Genomic DNA, 15,990 nt, shown 5'->3' on the forward strand with positions numbered 1-15,990 from the left:
TCAGTCACAATGAGATGGAGCCCCACTTTCTTACTGGGGCTGGGCGGGCTTTTGGGGCTTGGATTACCTACAGTCGGTAGGTCAAGAATGACGGTAGGTAGGTAATCAATGAACTGTAATGGATGGTTCATTGCAACTGCATGCAACTGCCCTAGCTTAGAGCCTACGCCACGAGGGCACACCACCCGCGACAAGTGTCCCAACAGACCTGATTAGTGGCATCTGTTTATTATCCTGCATTTTCTTCCTCATGTGTCTCTTCCTCGGTACTGGATTTGCCAATTCCTTTGTCTTTACGTCAACCTGTTTACTTTGTTCTTTATTGGAAATGTCATGATACCTACATCGGGACTGTCCGGACAGGATTGTGCTACGTAATAGCACGCGCCCACTGCAACCCACATCCTATACACCCGACACTACAGAATCCCACAGTACTACGCACTACGCACGTACGCCAAGATGGGTTCCTGGACCGGCTTCGTTTTGACGTACCTTTTTGGCGGCATCACCTTTCTTCCGCTCTTACTGCTGATCGTCTTTATCCACGGCTACCTGACCTTCCCCGACCGGCCCGACCTCGACCCCAGAAACGCCGCGGCCAGCGGCGCACACGACGGCCAAGATGATATTGTGCAGCCAGGCGATGATATCGCGACCCTCAAGGCGGCGCAGAAGCTGTCGCGAGAAGAGACGCGAGCCAGGGCCAGCCAGAATGACTCGGACGTTGCGGCGGGCTACTTTGCCGTTTGCAGAGAGTACGAACCTATGGGCATCAACGCCAAGCCCATAGAGCGGGCGACACCCGTCGGCTCGGCCACCGTCGCGGCTCCTAGTCAGAGTGTTTACCAGGCTATGTACAGGACCATTTTCGACCGGAAGCAGCCGGCCGGGCCGTTGGATAGCAAGAACGGCACCAGCCAGCGGCCGAGAAAGGCGGGCAATGTGTTTTATGTAGTTTTAAGGTGGGTTCCTCCCTTTTGATGAACGCACCTGCATCACCGAGGTCATTTGCGGGTGTGTATAGATGTCGGGTGTATACATGCTAACTCTCTGCCGTCTCAACAGACACGGTCATATCATGCTTTTCGACGACGACGAACAGCTGGAGGTCCGGCACGTCATCTCACTTGCACACCACGACATCAGCATATTTTCTGGCGAGGATTCGCCTACCCCCGAGGGTGAACTGTACATCAAAAAGAACGCCATCTGTTTGACAAGGAAAGAGGGTGGATTAGATGCGACGGCGCCGGACGCCCAACTTTCAAAGCCGTTCTATCTGTTCTCGGAGAACTGTTCGGCCAAGGAGGACTTTTACTTTTCGCTCCTGCGAAACCAGAAACAGAGTTTCCGCGGCGAGCAGGCCGGTGTGGACGCTCCGACGCCGTTGCAATATGATGTCAAGCATATAATATCGCTTGTGCAGAAGCTGCATTCGTCCGAGGACCACCTGCCCACGCGGTGGCTTAATGCGATGATTGGGAGAGTATTCTTGGGTATATACAGGACCAAGGATCTCGAGAACTTGATTCGCGAGAAGCTTACTAAGAAAATATCACGCGTCAAGCGGCCGTCATTCCTATCAAACATCTCTATTCAGCGCATCGAGACGGGAGACTCGGCACCGTATATCACGAATCCGCGCCTGAAGGACCTCACCGTGGAGGGCGAGTGCGGCGTCGAGGCGGATATTAAATATACCGGCAACTTCCGCATCGAAGTTGCGGCCACTGCGCGTATCGATCTGGGTTCACGATTCAAGGCCAGGGAGGTCAATCTGGTTCTGGCCGTGGTGCTGCGAAAGTTAGAGGGCCATGTGCTGTTCAAGATCAAGCCGCCACCAAGCAACCGTCTCTGGTTCTCGTTTCAAACAATGCCCAAGATGGAAATGACCCTGGAGCCTATTGTAAGCTCTAAACAGATCACATACGGGGTTATTCTCCGGCAGCTTGAGAGTCGAATCAAGGAGGTTGTTGCAGAGACGCTGGTGCTACCTTTCTGGGATGATTCGCCATTCTTTAGCACTGAACATAAAAAGTGGAGAGGCGGAATATTTGAGGGAGATGACGCAGTCGTATCCTCGGCCGATCTGGAGACGTTGGCTGCGCAACTAGGGGCAGTCGATGAGGTTGAAAAATCCGAGGAGCAGTCAACGACCCATGCAGCACAATCCACCTCAGATCTCCCGGCGATGGAGAAGAGCCACAGTCTTCCTGTTCTGGAGCAGACTAGTACCACAACCGGAGCTTTGTTTGGACAAAGGTCAAGTGCAAGTACCAAGTCGAAATCTTCTGGTCACAGTAAAAGGGGATCAATATCATCGACCAACACAGAGACAAGACCCCAGTTCCCGCCACGTCCGTCACGGTCTGGCTCAATCACGGGTCCTTCATCGCCGGTGGTAAGCACAGACACTGTCAATTCAGACATATTCAAGCCATCTTCATCCCCACCATATGAGAGCGCCGCCGCGCAGGCCATGGCTCACTTGTCGGCGAGATCAGCCCTTGGAACGTCACCACCAGATTCACGACCACCTGGCTCTGCATCAAAACCTTCAAATAGCAGCCACGTGTCAGTGGCTTCATCTAAGGACGGGACTGATTCCGACAAGGATCGAAACTTTCTTGATGCTACGCCCAAGCCTGATCGCCGACATACAGTCTCGTCTACGAACAGTGGCAGGTCAGATGAGGACGACGCTTCACCGGCTGCATCGGTGAAAAGCAATCTCCGAGCTCAGACGGGCACCCTAACGCGCAACTTCTTTCTACGACACAAGACGTCAACTGAGTCACTGGCAGCGGCAGGCGGCAGTGGAGCGGGAGATACACCCAAGCGCAACGCGATGGAGGCTATCGCAACCGCCGCCACAGTCGCCAAGAGATGGGGCCTTAACGCGCTGCAGAGGAATGCAGGCGACGCGAACGGAGTCGGAGGCAAGTTGGAGGGTGGTGCAGATAGAGAGGATCAGCAACCTCTGGACCTGAGTAAACCTATGGGTGGTGGCAGGCCTCTGCCGCCGCCAGGGACACCACTGCCCATGCCGGATAAGAATTCCAAAGTGACCTCAATACCAGTGCCGCAACCCAAGCGGAGACCCATCGTCCCACCGCCACAATTGGTGCACCCGGGAGAGAACCAAGGCAGCGGCAGCAATAATAGCACTCAGGACAATGGCAGCAGGAGAGGCGGCATGCAAAGGAAAATAGCTCCGCCGCCGCTGCCAAAAAGGCGGCATGCGCAGCAGAACAACGATAGCCCGAGCCGCGCCAACGGCGACATGATGCTGGTGGTTGAGGCACCAGCAGATTCGGAGCCGACGTCGCCGCTAAGCGCTACCAGTAGTGACGGTGGTTCTGGCAGGATCGGGTACAGGAGGCCGTGGGTTGAGGTTGAGGGAGAAGAGGTCGATGAGGTGCCTAGTCGTGGTAGGTCTAGGAGTAGTCAGAGGCGACAAGGTGTCCAGGACGTTGAGGATGATGAGGGTGTTTCGGCTTGGATGGATGATGGCGACGCTATAGAAGAGGAGTCACCCCAACCGCCCAAGCCGCCGAAGCTGCCACAGCGATCGATGCTTGCTCAGCTTGGCGTCGCGGCAAAATGAGTATCCTGCCAGCTTGATTGGTTTTTACTTTGTTGAAATAAATAATGATATCAAGTTCTACATTGCATTATGCTCTTGACTTGCGTACCTACTTGCCTGCATCCTAGCCGAAATACTCGCCTACACGCCACTTGTGTGTTTGCAATGTCTTACTATTTCGACCATGTATTGAGAAAATAGGTGTAAACATACTCAGTTTCTTAGCTCTCTGATATTATTTCTGTCCATGCTTTGGCGATTCTCTAGATTTGAGCGGGCTTGGGGTTGTGCCTGTTATTCTAGAAATTTCCCCTTCCCGGTTCGGGCAAAACACAAATAGAGCCATAGAGCCGGCAAATTCGGCGTGATATATGCAATCAATGAAGAGACATATCATGTTACTTTATTTATGCATGCGGCAGTGTGTTTCTGATGGCGGAGTCATTACATGCATGTTTTGTGTTTATTCTTTTTTCCATTTTCCTCTTGGCTTTTGGCCTCTTGCCCTTATATATAAACTCTTCCTCGTCAATGACGGGAAAGTGAGTCGAATAGGCTAAAAGTAGAATGTTGAATGTTGGGAGCGGCTCGTTCAACTGCCGCTTTTTTTCTCTGTCGCCTCTCTCGTGTTACTTCCGTTTCTGGGTTCAGGGATAACTTCATATTAAAGAGATACATTGGAGCCAGCCGAGACGAATTGATCCGGTCAAGGATTCTTGTCAGCCTATATGCCACATACAACTTTGAAGTACTCAATTTCTGCCTTGGGGCAGTATATTACATTTCCCCCAATGGCAGCAATAATATGGAGGTCTTGGTGAGAAAAGGTTTATTGCCGTGTTTTCATGATATTCCGTCGGCCTGGGCTATCTTGAAGCTCTTAAGTAAGCGGGACTTTGCATATTCTTGGGGTGTTCGGTTGTTTTATGGATATTCCACCGGCCAAGTACGGGAAAAGGGGGGTGATGATGAAAAGGTCTGGACTATAGCCGGCACCAACAATACTTTATACAAGTCCAATCCTATCCGATCCAGATCCATTCTACTCGTTCGCATTCTTTCCGTGGCCCGCAACAAAAGCGATACAGTCCACCTTTTTTGGCTTCCTCTCCTTTGCCCAAAACATGCACATCCAACTCAAACTCACACTCCTCCTGGCAGCCGCCTCGGCGATGGCCCAGAGCATCTGCCCGACGGTGACGCGCACCGAGCTGGCCAGCACCTGCACCACACGCCGCTGCAACGCCGACTGCTCTCTGGTCACGACGGTGCAGAACCCCTGCGGCTGTCCGTCGTCGGTCCCGACCGCCACTCTCGTCGCTCCCTGCCAGGCAGACTGCCCCTACAACGGCTGCGCGGTCGAGTTCCGCACCCTGAACCAGCCGTGCCAGCCCACAAGCACCAGCAGTAGCACATCGACGCGGCGGACAACCACCACCACCACCACCACTACCTGGCGCTGGCGGCCCCCGACTACTACGTCGAAGTCGACCTCGACCACGTCCTCGAGGCCCATCGTCACCATCAGCATCACGCAGCTGCCGACGCAGCCACCGGTCATGACGCCCTGCCCAACCGTCACGCTCAGGACCCAGCCGGCCGACTGTCCCATCGTCCGCTGTCCCGTCCCCAACTGCGTCACTCAATCACAGCTACGACTGCCGTGCGGGTGCTCCCAGCCGCGCACGCTGTTGTCTGTCGATGGTTGCCAGTCCGACTGTCCTGGGGGCTGTATGACGCGCACGCAGACGGTGAGCCAGGCTTGTGAAGCGCCCTGAGGTGGGATGCTAAGGAGGGTATCATAGTGGAGCTGTATAGGGAAGGCCAGTTTCTGTTGAATCAAACATAGTTTCCTACAGAGTAGGGAGTGGAGAGCAATGTAAAAAAAGTACCAAGAGACAATTCTGAGAGAATATTACATGTATCGAATATGTACTGTCTCAGCCATCTGTCCCACCAAAAAGTCGCTGATTATCCTTTTATGGTTTATGGTTTACGCTTTCAATGAATATTTACCCCTGAAATTAAGTCGATCGCCCACAGCTTGTAGTGCATCGTCCCGAATCGCCTTTTTGAGCTCTTGGAGCCTTGGAATCAGCTCACGCCGTGGCTGATATTTTGCTGCTTTGGTGATGGCCACGAGGGCCTGCCTCATGCAATCGAATGAAGTCTCGGGATCTTCCTGCCATATACTCCTGAAGTGGCAGACATTGGCTTTGCGGAAGTATAGCTCGGATAGTTGTGCATTGTTGGGCTCCCAGCTGAAGAGATGTTTGTCTAGGGTCAGTTATACTTCATCCCACCAAGTATGTGGTTATCGTGAGAGAACGGCCATGTGTGCCTGGGCGGGCTCGGAGAAGCATAGGCTCGTAATACAGTAGAGTGCCTGACTGGAACTCATTTCAAGGAATTTCAAGAAACACAACAGATATACAATACGAAAAAAAGCAACCAAAACTACTGACCTCGCTTTTATTATATTGGGGATAGTCCCAATATCTTGCAGGACACGCAGCGCTTTGAAGGTGAACAAGTCGGAACCCAAGAGCGACATGACGCACTCCTTATCCCCCCGCTTCTCATCAATGGACACCGTCTGACCGATGAAGATCTCAAACAGAAAGTCGCCGAATTTACCAAGGAATCCCGGCCCGCCCAGCTCCATGAGCCGCGGCCACAGCTGCGGGTCCCTAGCGATGTCTTTCGCCTGCTCCACCACCGACCAGAAGCCGCAGCGGAGGTACTGGTTTCTGAACTGACCCAGCAGCTGCGCCGGGTCAAAGTCCTCCCACCTCGGTCTCACGAGCGTGGTCTCGACGTCGTCGACCAGAGCCTCAGGAAGAGCGAGCGGGCCCCGGCTGCGGACCTCGACGCGCTCCAGGCCGCGCACCCACCTGAGAAAAGGCCGTAGCAGCGCCTTGTGCACAAACTCGACGTGCTGGCCGGGGTCGTTGAGCGGGTTGCCGAGCACGAGGGTGAGGCTGGTCCGGCGGCCAAAGTCGGGCGGCACGTCGACCCAGCTGCCCAGGGTCTGGCAGTAGGCGTCGAGGTCACGGCCCAGGACCAGGCAGTCGATGCGGTGCTCGCGAGAATAGGGGGATGCGGTGGAGGCCAAGTGGATGGTCATGACGCAGCCGCGGAAGCGCTCGATGAGTTCGCCCTCGGTACACAGCACGCCGAGCTTCCGCGGCACGACGGACCTGATGGACCAGTAGTCGAGCGTGGCGCTTATGTGGACGAAGCGGCACCTGCGCACCATGACGGCCGTGGCTTCGGCGTGGACCCGGCGGCTGGTGCGGAGGATGGCGGGTGAGAGGTTCTCGAGGCCCAGCTTCAAGGGGGCACGCACCATGTCATCTGGGAATGTGGCCGGGTCTACCTTTCTGGGTGCTGTGAAGTCGCAGAGCATCCATTCATAGATGAGGTGTCTGATCTCTGGGGGGAAGCTGAAGAAGGGGAAAGATGCCATCTTGCTGGCAGTGGCTTTTGTTTCTTCCTTTATCATTTTCTGTTCCTTTCGGGCATTGATCGTCTGACTTGACTAGAATATCTTGGATCTTAGGGATTCAGATGGGAAATTGGATCAGGAAGAATGATGATGGGTTTGAAATGTGCTGAACTGGAGTAAACGAGACTGCATAGAGAAACAAACGGAACGCTGACAAGGATCGCAACAGCGGCAAGAGATTTGTATGTACAAGCAGACCAACAAAGAGCACGTGGATGGTAGCCTAGATCATCTCGATGGTAAAAGTTGTGAACAAGGTGCCTGGGCCTTATGTACGATGTACTAGACAAAGTAGACCAACCAAGGTACCGTACATACCGAAATCTCAGGCTCTGGTCCTAGCCGGCGGATGGCCTAAACCGGCCAGGCTTATGCATGTTGCCGCAACTATTAAAGCATGGACCTTGACAGGGAAACTTGCACAGGATGACAGGCAGAGAGAGAGAGAGAGAGAGGCAGAGTAGAGTAGAGTAGGTAGGTAGGTAGGGATGAATTTGACAAAAAAGGCAAGTGACAAAAAAAATGAGAGAACGATCAAACAGCCGTGCATGAGTAAGATGCAGATAAGAAAAAGGCTGGTACTATAAATTCAACATCCCATATCATCTTATGCAGGTGAAGCTGCAGGCAAGTATGGTATGGGTGTGATATCCACGCGGGTAAGCTCAACCCCAAAACCTGCAGTTACACTGGGAAACACATTTGAGTGAGCTTTAGAGTGAGTGAAAAAAAGGTCAAGATCATGACCATGCAGCTAACCCTCCATCTCTTGCACATCTCGATGCGGACGTAAACAAGGTCGGTGTCTTTTTCCCTTTAGACAGCAAGGCTGATTTGAAAACTTGGTTCTTCGACCCCAAACAGTAAATCTGTACCCAGTGTTGATAGCTGAGGATTTTTTTTTTTTTTTTCTCCATTTATTTTTCATTTTAACTTTTTTTTTGCAAAGCCGGACTTTCCGGTGTAAGATCAAGCCAAGGTCCAGTAGGGAAATAAGGCCATCAAACTACTCTCAGCTTGCTCAGGTACGGGTATAGTTTGTTTCCCCAACCAACCGTCTACGCTAGACCAGGGATCAAAGCCAAATCCGAAGTTGAAGGTTCAACACCATTTGATTCTGGGCCCATGAGTCCACGACAAGGATGATCCTAGCGTCTCCACAACGGGCAACGGAGCCTGGAACGCCAGTTGGCCTCCCGCAATCTAGCGCCCAATTGCAGCGTCCGCCTCACCGCTTCCCCGCCGACGAAATGTCGATCACTCTGAGTCTGACCAGCTTGGCCAGATATTATATTGGTTTGCTCATATGAAACTTCGTATCTTTTCCTCGTGGTGACAAGCAGCCAGCTACAAGCTCAGGTCACAACAACAAAAGTGAGCAAACAATCTTCAATTTGGTAATTTCGGGATCCGTGCAACTGTGTCACCAAGCATTCCAATCACCCAGTCTACCCTTTTTTTCTTACTGTGATCTACATCCGGGTGTTGAATTGATTGATTGACTTGCATGTCGGTGGGCAGCCGTCACTCTCTTCAAACAACCCAAAACTGAAACCTGCAGCTTGACAAACTGTTTACGAAGAACGCCAAACTACGCCAACTACCACACCAAAACCAAAAAAAAAGTCCAAAAGACCAACACCTACCGATAGGCACACCACAGTCATCATGACGACCAGGTATAGAGTAGAATGTAAAATACCCCGCCTTCTCACGCAATATTTCACCCCTGCAGATCATTTTCATTCACCCTTGTTTTGTTGTTTGTACTAATCCGGCTCGATGCATTCCTCAAAACGCAGATGCCCTCAAGACTCACCGAAGAGATCAATTCATAGGTTTGTTAACATGATATTTTGGGCTGGTTGTTTGCTCCCTTACGAGCAAAATCCCTCGGTTTCAGACCATTGACCGCTTACTTGCACGGCTTAATCAAACAGAATGGATCAAGGGTCTACTAGCTGTCCCTTTTGTGCTGTACTCGCAGCCGACTGGGGTCTTTGAGCCCAGCCATGGCTCAGGGGTGAGCAAGATGTCCGAGGAAGCTCATAGGCGGTATGCCGAGATCATGAGGGATGTCGAAACAATGATTGATGACCACAGCAAGTGAACCCAAGCCGAGCATTGAACCCCCTATTTTACCCTTTGCCGTTTGCCGTTGGCACAAATTCAACTGCACTCGATCAGTGTTGATTGCTGACCATCTAAGCATAGTCTTTCACCAAAATGACGAGAATCCCTTTCCTTCAAAGCTCAAGCTGCTCGTGCCCAGCATTGGGCCGTTCTTTACGCGATTGCCCTTGGAAGCAGCTTTCAAATTTCAGGATAGAAAGCGGTACATCTCTTCGCGGCGATTCGTCTCGCCGTCTTTCAACGATGTCCGCCTCATCCTCAACTCGGCCCAGATAATGGCTGTTACCACCTATGGGACATTGCAGCTCGCTACCTTCGATGGTGATGTGACTCTGTATGACGACGGGAAGAGTCTAGAGCCAGAAAGCCCTGTGATACCTCGGATGATGGGTTAGTTGCACCACCAGGCACTTCGCCCGCCTATACTTGCCTGAAAATCCCCGCTAATTCGACTGAATCGCTTCTTGTTAGATCTACTTCACAAAAATGTCAAGATTGGTATCGTCACGGCGGCTGGCTACACGACAGCTGACCGGTATTACGCTCGTCTGCACGGACTTCTCGACACCATGGCCTCCAGTTCGACACTGACGGACCAGCAAAAGCAAAACCTGGTCGTCATGGGCGGCGAGGCCAACTACCTCTTTCAGTTTGACTCTTCAGCACCGCACCTCCTGTCAGCAGTGCCGCGTGAGCGCTGGCTGACCCCGGAGATGGCCTCATGGAACGAAGGTGACATCAATAACATGCTCGACGTGGCCGAGAGCGCCCTCAACGATTGCGTCAAGAACCTCAACCTGCCCGCCACTGTCATGCGCAAGGACCGCGCCGTGGGCATAATCCAGCGCGACCCGGACGTCCGCATCGCGCGCGAGAGCCTCGAGGAGACGGTCCTGGTCGTGCAAAAGATACTCGAGCTCAGCACCGCGGGTAGGGCGGGTCGGGTGCCGTTCTGCGCCTTCAACGGCGGAAACGACGTCTTTGTCGACATTGGCGACAAGTCCTGGGGTGTCACGGTCTGCCAACAGTGGTTTGCGGGCGGGAGCGCCGACAAGTTCATCCGCGGCGAGAACACGCTGCACGTGGGTGATCAGTTCCTCAGCGCGGGCGCCAACGACTTTCGGGCGAGGAGCGTCGGCACCACGGCGTGGATTGCCAGCCCGGCAGAGACAGTTGAGTTGTTGGACGAGCTGGCTGAGCTAATGGGGAAGAAGCTGTCATAGTCCGATATTTTATTTTATTTTATTCTATTTTGTTCGTCTTTGTGTAACTTGTCTGATATGTTTTAAGTTGCATTCAATTGGAGACAATACTACGTAGTCATGTCTGGGATGAGCACGTTCACCACGCATAATCCCTGGACGGGGCTGATCGGACGGAATTAATTACCGTCGATTGAACTTTGGCATAGCCGCATAGCAATCTTAGTGTAAGCTGCGTAGTCCCTGAGATGGTCAGCACGTGAATAACTTGAAGTCTGTTGACAGCTGATCGTCGTCTCAAACATGCTTGTCAAGCTGCACGGGAATAAGCATCTGCTGCATGGCAGCCGCCTAGTTAAGCACAACCCTAATGGGATTTGTTTTTCTCGTCTTTTTGCATCTCGTTCAGACGGCAGAAGCTTGTTGTGACAAAAAAAGACATTCTCGGGCAATTTTCAGCTCCCTCGAGTCTGAATTTGGTTTGGCGCTTTCTGAACCGAACGATTTAATATGACGTGGACTTAAGTTTTGGTTCTTCGGAATGCGGGCGGCACTATACTTTGAATGGGGGGGTTGTTTATGGTGTGGTAAGGTACTCGTCAACTCGTTCAAGTCGTTCCCTCAGTTTTCAGCACCTGCCAGCTGTCACGGCGCTGAACACAAAGGTGGGGCGACAGGGTTGGACCTTGATGCCGCCAAAAGGGGGAATTCACAGCTCTGATTGGCTCCATTGCTGGTTGCAGGCTTCGTGTTCAAAGTCAAGAAGGCCAGCTGGTAATACATTGGATGGGGAGATCGATTCGACTTTGGATCTCCCTTGTTAATCCACCTTGCCCCCTTTTTATCGTCATCCGCTGGCTCAAAAGGGAGACTTGAGTTTGCGGTGCACTTTTTACAAGTGACAGGAGCAGATCATTGCGATTTGACCTAGCTTTGCGTCAGGTTTGCATCAATTTTTAAGTTGCGACGCATCTGTTTTACCTTTTCTCTTTTTTCCTACGAGTCGTCAGCTTGATAGGTTCTGCTTCGATGCGGGAAACCTTTTATTAATCCAACCACTACATTCTCGACTTTCCTTAACTTAATCGTTCGTTTATCGAAAAAATCAAACCTTGACGGCCACGAAATTCGAAAACCTCTTCCACCACCGCGCACGCCCTAACACTCTACGCGACACAGCCATCTCTACGCAAAGAGGTCGGCCCTCACGATGGCTCGCCAGGCTGTCGCAAAGTCGGCTCCCGCCCCAGTGCGGGCGGAAACACCCCCGATCGAGAAGGGCGGTAACAACGTCGCACAGAAGCCCAAGAACAAGTCAAACCCCAAATCCCCGACCGACTACACGTCCGAGGGCGTCGAGGATAACGATGTATTCCTGCTGCCCGTCTCCGACTACCAGTGGATGTTGGCCATCACTGTGGTGGCCGCTGCTGTGCGCCTTTTCCGGATATATCAACCTACAAGTGTCGTCTTTGACGAGGTTCAGTACGTCTTCATGACTTGCGCTTGCTTCTATAGATCCGAATGGTCTCGCTAACCAGGGTTTTCTTTACTGCAATGTAGCTTCGGTGGTTTCGCTTCCAAGTACATCAAGGGCCGCTTCTTCATGGATGTTCACCCACCTCTGGCCAAGCTTCTGATCACTTTGGCCGGTTGGTTGGCTGGTTTTGACGGCAACTTTGACTTCAAGGAGATTGGAAAGGACTATCTTGAGCCCAATGTCCCATACGTCGCGATGCGCATGTTCCCCGCCATCTGTGGTATTCTACTGGCCCCCACCATGTTTCTCACCTTGAAGGCCCTCGGCTGTCGGACTATAATCGCCTCTATGGGTGCCGGCTTAATTATCTTTGGTATGTTGTGCCTTGAGAATTCGAAAGGTCCCGGATGCCTACAACATACCTGAAACCAGTACTGACTGTCTTGTTTCCAGAGAACGGTCTCCTCACTCAAGCTCGCTTGATCCTGCTCGACTCGCCCCTCATGATCACCACCGCATTCAGCGTTCTTGCCTTTGTTTCGTTCACAAACCAGCATGAGCAGGGTCCTAGCAAGGCTTTCGGACCTAGCTGGTGGTTCTGGCTGGCAATGACCGGTCTTGGTCTGGGAGCCAACTTTAGCGTCAAGTGGGTTGGTCTCTTTACCATTGCCTGGGTTGGAGGCTTGACTTTGGTTCAGCTGTGGGTTCTTCTTGGCGACACGAAGAACGTGACTATGGTGAGATAGAGTCCTTCCCTAAACAGCGCACTCACCGAGAATATTACTAACATGACTATAGCAAACCTTCACCAAGCATTTCTTGGCTCGCGCTGTCTGTCTCATCATGATCCCCGCGTGTGTCTACATGGGCATGTTCGCAATTCACTTCCTGTGCCTGGTGAACCCCGGCGAGGGAGATGGTTTCATGAGCTCCGAGTTCCAGTCCACTCTGAACTCCAAGGGTATGCAAGATGTGCCCGCCGACGTTCTGATGGGCAGCCGTGTCGCGATCCGCCATCTCAACACCCAGGGTGGCTACCTCCACTCCCACCCCCTGATGTACCCCACTGGAAGCAAGCAGCAACAGATCACCCTGTACCCCCACAAGGACGAGAACAACATGTGGTTCTTGGAGAACCAGACTCAGCCTGTGGACGCCAATGGTGTGCAGATCAACGGCACCAACGCCTGGGATAAGGTCACCCCTCTCCCGTATATCAAGGATGGCGACGTCATCCGTCTTTACCATATTCCTACTCACCGCCGCCTGCACTCCCACGATGTCCGCCCTCCGGTCACCGAGGCTGATTGGCAGAATGAGGTATCAGCCTATGGTTACGAGGGCTTTGACGGTGATGCCAATGATTTCTTCCGTGTAGAAATTGTCAAGAAGAAGTCGGCCAAGGGCGCTGCTCAGGAGCGCCTACGCACTCTTGAGACCAAGTTCAGGCTGGTACACGTGATGACTGGATGTGTCCTCTTCTCCCACAAGGTCAAACTTCCTGATTGGGCTTCGGAGCAGCAGGAGGTCACATGCGCCCGCGGTGGAACCCTGCCAAACAGCTTGTGGTACATTGAGTCCAACGAGCACGCGCTTCTCAATGATACTGCCGAGAAGGTCAACTACCGCAACCCTGGCTTCTTTGGCAAGTTTATTGAGCTCAACACAGTCATGTGGAAGACCAACGCGGGCCTGGTCGAATCTCATGCTTGGGACTCCCGCCCTGACTCGTGGCCCCTGTTGAAGCGCGGAATCAACTTCTGGGGCAAGGACCGCCGCCAGATCTACCTCATCGGCAACCCTGTCGTTTGGTGGAGCTCTACCCTTGCTGTTGTTATCTACGCCGTCTTCAAGGGCATTGCCGTCCTCCGCTGGCAGCGCAACTACAAAGACTACAACAATGTCGTGTTCAAGCGATTCGACTACGAGATCGGATCATCTGTCTTGGGATGGGCTCTTCACTACTTCCCCTTTTACTTGATGCAGCGTCAACTCTTCCTGCACCACTATTTCCCCGCCCTGTACTTTGCCATCATGGCTTGGTGCCAGGTTATGGACTTTAGCCTGAGCAGGTTCCGGGGTCTCGGTATCCGCGAGAACCCAATCATCGTCAGGGCAGTTGCCGTCGGCTTCCTGGCAATTTCCATCGTCGCTTTCTTGCTCTTCTCGCCTCTTGCCTATGGTAATGCTTGGACCAAGCCCGAGTGCCAGCGCGTCAAGCTTTTGAGCGGCTGGGACTTTGACTGCAACGCATTCCCTGATACCGTAAGTGGCACAATCGTTCCAGAGATTCCTTCACCAGGTGTACCAGTGCGTGGGCATAATGCGTAGGAGGCGGTCGTCTTCTTTGTCGGACAGTCTTATGATGGGATTGATTGGACTTTGCTGCATTTGCTTTCATTTTTTTTTATCCAGAGATGTCAGCTAGCATCACTCGACGCATAGCCATGTAAATGATCATTGGCCCGGGCAAAGCCAATAATGATGCACGGTGATTGTAAGCGAGACGGATACTAACATTTGTACACCTTTTAGTATGAGGCTTACCAGATCACCACTCCCCAGAACCCGGTCGTTGCGCAGACTCCGCAACAGTCGGTAAACGCGCAGCCGCCGCCCCCGCAGATGAAGCCCAAGGTGGACGGCGGCGAGAAGAAGGACAACAACAAAGACCAGCAGCAGGCGGCGATCTCGGGGGCTCCCAACCCGGCTCTGGCAGTCGCCAACAACAACGAGGTGCTCCCGGGCGGGCAGCGGGTGCTCTCGCGGGAGGAGCGGGTCGAGTACCGGGACGACAAGGGCAACCTGCTCAACGAAGAGCAGGTCAAGGCCCTGCAGGGCAAGGTCGAGTTCAAGACGCGCTACGAGACGCGGACGCGCGTCGTAGACGATCAAGGGAACGAGGTTCTCAACCCCGTGATTCCTCCGCAGGCCGCAGAGCCCAAGCAGCCGGCGGCGGCGGCTCCCCCCGCGCCAAAAAACGATGGGCCCAAGGACCCCGTAAACCCGGCTGGCGTCGCCCCGCCTCACCCTGACGTTGAGGGTCCCGACAAGAGCACCAAGCAGCCTGCCAAAGACGCGGCCGCCGAGAGCCTGGTCAAGGACGAGACTCTCAGCCAGGACGGGACCAAGGAGAAGGAGCAGAGCATGGCAAAACCCGCCAGCGAGAACAATGAGGCTACCGGTGCCAGCTCCGCTGCTGCTGCTCCTGCTTCGTAGAAAGCTTTTGCTGCATGGTCATTTGTGGGGAAGGATGGAAGAGGAACCAAAAAAAAAAAAAAAATAAGGCGTGGCTAGCTCACGAGATGTTGGCTTTGTTTGCTTGATGTACGATGCTCTGATATACAGATACACCCTCTTAATCTCCTATGTTACTTTTTCTTCTTTCTTTGAACTTTGGACTTTCTTTGGTGACGATTTGTGACCTGCGCCGTCGGTATGTATTCGATCAAATGTTTCGCTATCATGGCTGGGGAGAGAAAAATCTTTTTCAAGGTTCATTGTTGTGATGAGGACAGCGTAGCTTTTTATAAACGACTCAAGGCAGAGAACGTTTCAGATGACTACATTCAGACTTAGTGACTTATTTACTTTTCTCAACCGCTACTCGTGCAAATGTAATGCTTAGCTTGAGTGGCCTGTGTAGATCCCAATCTGGGAGACTGCCTATGCCCATTTCATCACTTGCGCGCCAGCAGGCCAGATAGCTGAGGTAAGCAGCAGTCCGGGCGGCGCCCTATTTGCACACCAATAGTATGTAAAGTATTATCGTATTTTGTGCCTATGGCTTTACTGGTAAGACGATTGCAGAATGATATTAACCAAATAAAATAGAGCCAGCGTGATATGTTTTGATTTTTGCTTCTATTCCTTTTATTTCTGACTATATTTGGCAGTGAGGGGTTTAATCCTTCAAGATTTGGGCAAGTCATTCATGATAGCTGCAAGACAATTAGCTAAGGAACTAACTGAGGTAAGCATCAACACTGGCCGCCGCCCTATTTACACAGCAACCGGCTGTACAATTATCATATTTGCTGCATCTGGCCCCGTGGGACATTAGGGACATGCCGATAAT

The 15,990-nt window shown here is 52.6% G+C and overlaps 7 protein-coding genes across 7 annotated transcripts; 5 read left to right on the top strand and 2 right to left on the bottom strand.

Moving 5' to 3' along the window:
• Positions 1-183: 183 nt before the first annotated feature.
• PgNI_10410 (uncharacterized protein) lies at positions 184-3,677 on the top strand. The gene is made up of 2 exons (XM_031130381.1): positions 184-965; positions 1,069-3,677. Exons 1-2 carry the CDS (start codon positions 463-465, stop codon positions 3,608-3,610), a joined length of 3,045 nt encoding a protein of 1,014 aa, XP_030980335.1. The 5' UTR covers positions 184-462; the 3' UTR covers positions 3,611-3,677.
• A 954-nt stretch (positions 3,678-4,631) lies between these two features.
• Positions 4,632-5,201, bottom strand: PgNI_10411 (uncharacterized protein; the record flags this gene model as incomplete). Its single annotated transcript, XM_031130382.1, has 2 exons — positions 4,632-4,931; positions 4,962-5,201. The coding sequence occupies 2 exons, from the start codon at positions 5,199-5,201 to the stop codon at positions 4,632-4,634; spliced, it is 540 nt and encodes a 179-aa protein (XP_030980334.1).
• On the top strand, positions 4,714-5,367 carry PgNI_10412 (uncharacterized protein; the record flags this gene model as incomplete). Its single annotated transcript, XM_031130383.1, has 1 exon — positions 4,714-5,367. The coding sequence occupies one exon, from the start codon at positions 4,714-4,716 to the stop codon at positions 5,365-5,367; it is 654 nt and encodes a 217-aa protein (XP_030980337.1).
• Positions 5,368-5,449: 82 nt separating this feature from the next.
• On the bottom strand, positions 5,450-7,708 carry PgNI_10413 (uncharacterized protein). Its single transcript, XM_031130384.1, has 3 exons — positions 7,416-7,708; positions 6,055-7,320; positions 5,450-5,850 (listed from the first exon to the last, which is right to left on the bottom strand). The coding sequence occupies exons 2-3, from the start codon at positions 7,092-7,094 to the stop codon at positions 5,583-5,585; spliced, it is 1,308 nt and encodes a 435-aa protein (XP_030980336.1). The 5' UTR covers positions 7,095-7,320; positions 7,416-7,708; the 3' UTR covers positions 5,450-5,582.
• A 531-nt stretch (positions 7,709-8,239) lies between these two features.
• Positions 8,240-8,407, top strand: PgNI_10414 (uncharacterized protein; the record flags this gene model as incomplete). Its single annotated transcript, XM_031130385.1, has 1 exon — positions 8,240-8,407. The coding sequence occupies one exon, from the start codon at positions 8,240-8,242 to the stop codon at positions 8,405-8,407; it is 168 nt and encodes a 55-aa protein (XP_030980339.1).
• A 52-nt stretch (positions 8,408-8,459) lies between these two features.
• Positions 8,460-10,536, top strand: PgNI_10415 (uncharacterized protein). Its single transcript, XM_031130386.1, has 5 exons — positions 8,460-8,790; positions 8,900-8,935; positions 9,038-9,203; positions 9,307-9,620; positions 9,702-10,536. The coding sequence occupies exons 1-5, from the start codon at positions 8,766-8,768 to the stop codon at positions 10,451-10,453; spliced, it is 1,293 nt and encodes a 430-aa protein (XP_030980338.1). The 5' UTR covers positions 8,460-8,765; the 3' UTR covers positions 10,454-10,536.
• Positions 10,537-11,226: 690 nt separating this feature from the next.
• On the top strand, positions 11,227-15,487 carry PgNI_10416 (uncharacterized protein). Its single transcript, XM_031130387.1, has 5 exons — positions 11,227-11,917; positions 11,996-12,285; positions 12,366-12,649; positions 12,711-14,177; positions 14,448-15,487. The coding sequence occupies exons 1-5, from the start codon at positions 11,643-11,645 to the stop codon at positions 15,129-15,131; spliced, it is 3,000 nt and encodes a 999-aa protein (XP_030980341.1). The 5' UTR covers positions 11,227-11,642; the 3' UTR covers positions 15,132-15,487.
• Positions 15,488-15,990: the final 503 nt, after the last annotated feature.

The sequence above is a fragment of the Pyricularia grisea genome, chromosome VII, assembly GCF_004355905.1.
Source record: "Pyricularia grisea strain NI907 chromosome VII, whole genome shotgun sequence".
In the NCBI taxonomy this organism is placed as follows: domain Eukaryota; kingdom Fungi; phylum Ascomycota; class Sordariomycetes; order Magnaporthales; family Pyriculariaceae; genus Pyricularia; species Pyricularia grisea.

Bases quoted from the DNA above. Each gene is read 5' to 3' on its own strand.
- PgNI_10410 (XM_031130381.1), top strand. From the start codon at position 463: ATGGGTTCCTGGACCGGCTTCGTTTTGACGTACCTTTTTGGCGGCATC. The intron at 966-1,068 runs GTGGGTTCCTCC...CCGTCTCAACAG, and splicing joins GTGTTTTATGTAGTTTTAAG to ACACGGTCATATCATGCTTT.
- PgNI_10413 (XM_031130384.1), bottom strand. From the start codon at position 7,094: ATGATAAAGGAAGAAACAAAAGCCACTGCCAGCAAGATGGCATCTTTC. The intron at 5,851-6,054 runs GTCAGTAGTTTT...ACATCTCTTCAG, and splicing joins CCCAATATAATAAAAGCGAG to CTGGGAGCCCAACAATGCAC.
- PgNI_10415 (XM_031130386.1), top strand. From the start codon at position 8,766: ATGACGACCAGGTATAGAGTAGAAT. The intron at 8,936-9,037 runs GTTTGTTAACAT...TTAATCAAACAG, and splicing joins CCGAAGAGATCAATTCATAG to AATGGATCAAGGGTCTACTA. The intron at 9,621-9,701 runs GTTAGTTGCACC...GCTTCTTGTTAG, and splicing joins TGTGATACCTCGGATGATGG to ATCTACTTCACAAAAATGTC.
- PgNI_10416 (XM_031130387.1), top strand. From the start codon at position 11,643: ATGGCTCGCCAGGCTGTCGCAAAGTCGGCTCCCGCCCCAGTGCGGGCG. The intron at 12,650-12,710 runs GTGAGATAGAGT...ACATGACTATAG, and splicing joins ACACGAAGAACGTGACTATG to CAAACCTTCACCAAGCATTT. The intron at 14,178-14,447 runs GTAAGTGGCACA...TACACCTTTTAG, and splicing joins GCAACGCATTCCCTGATACC to TATGAGGCTTACCAGATCAC.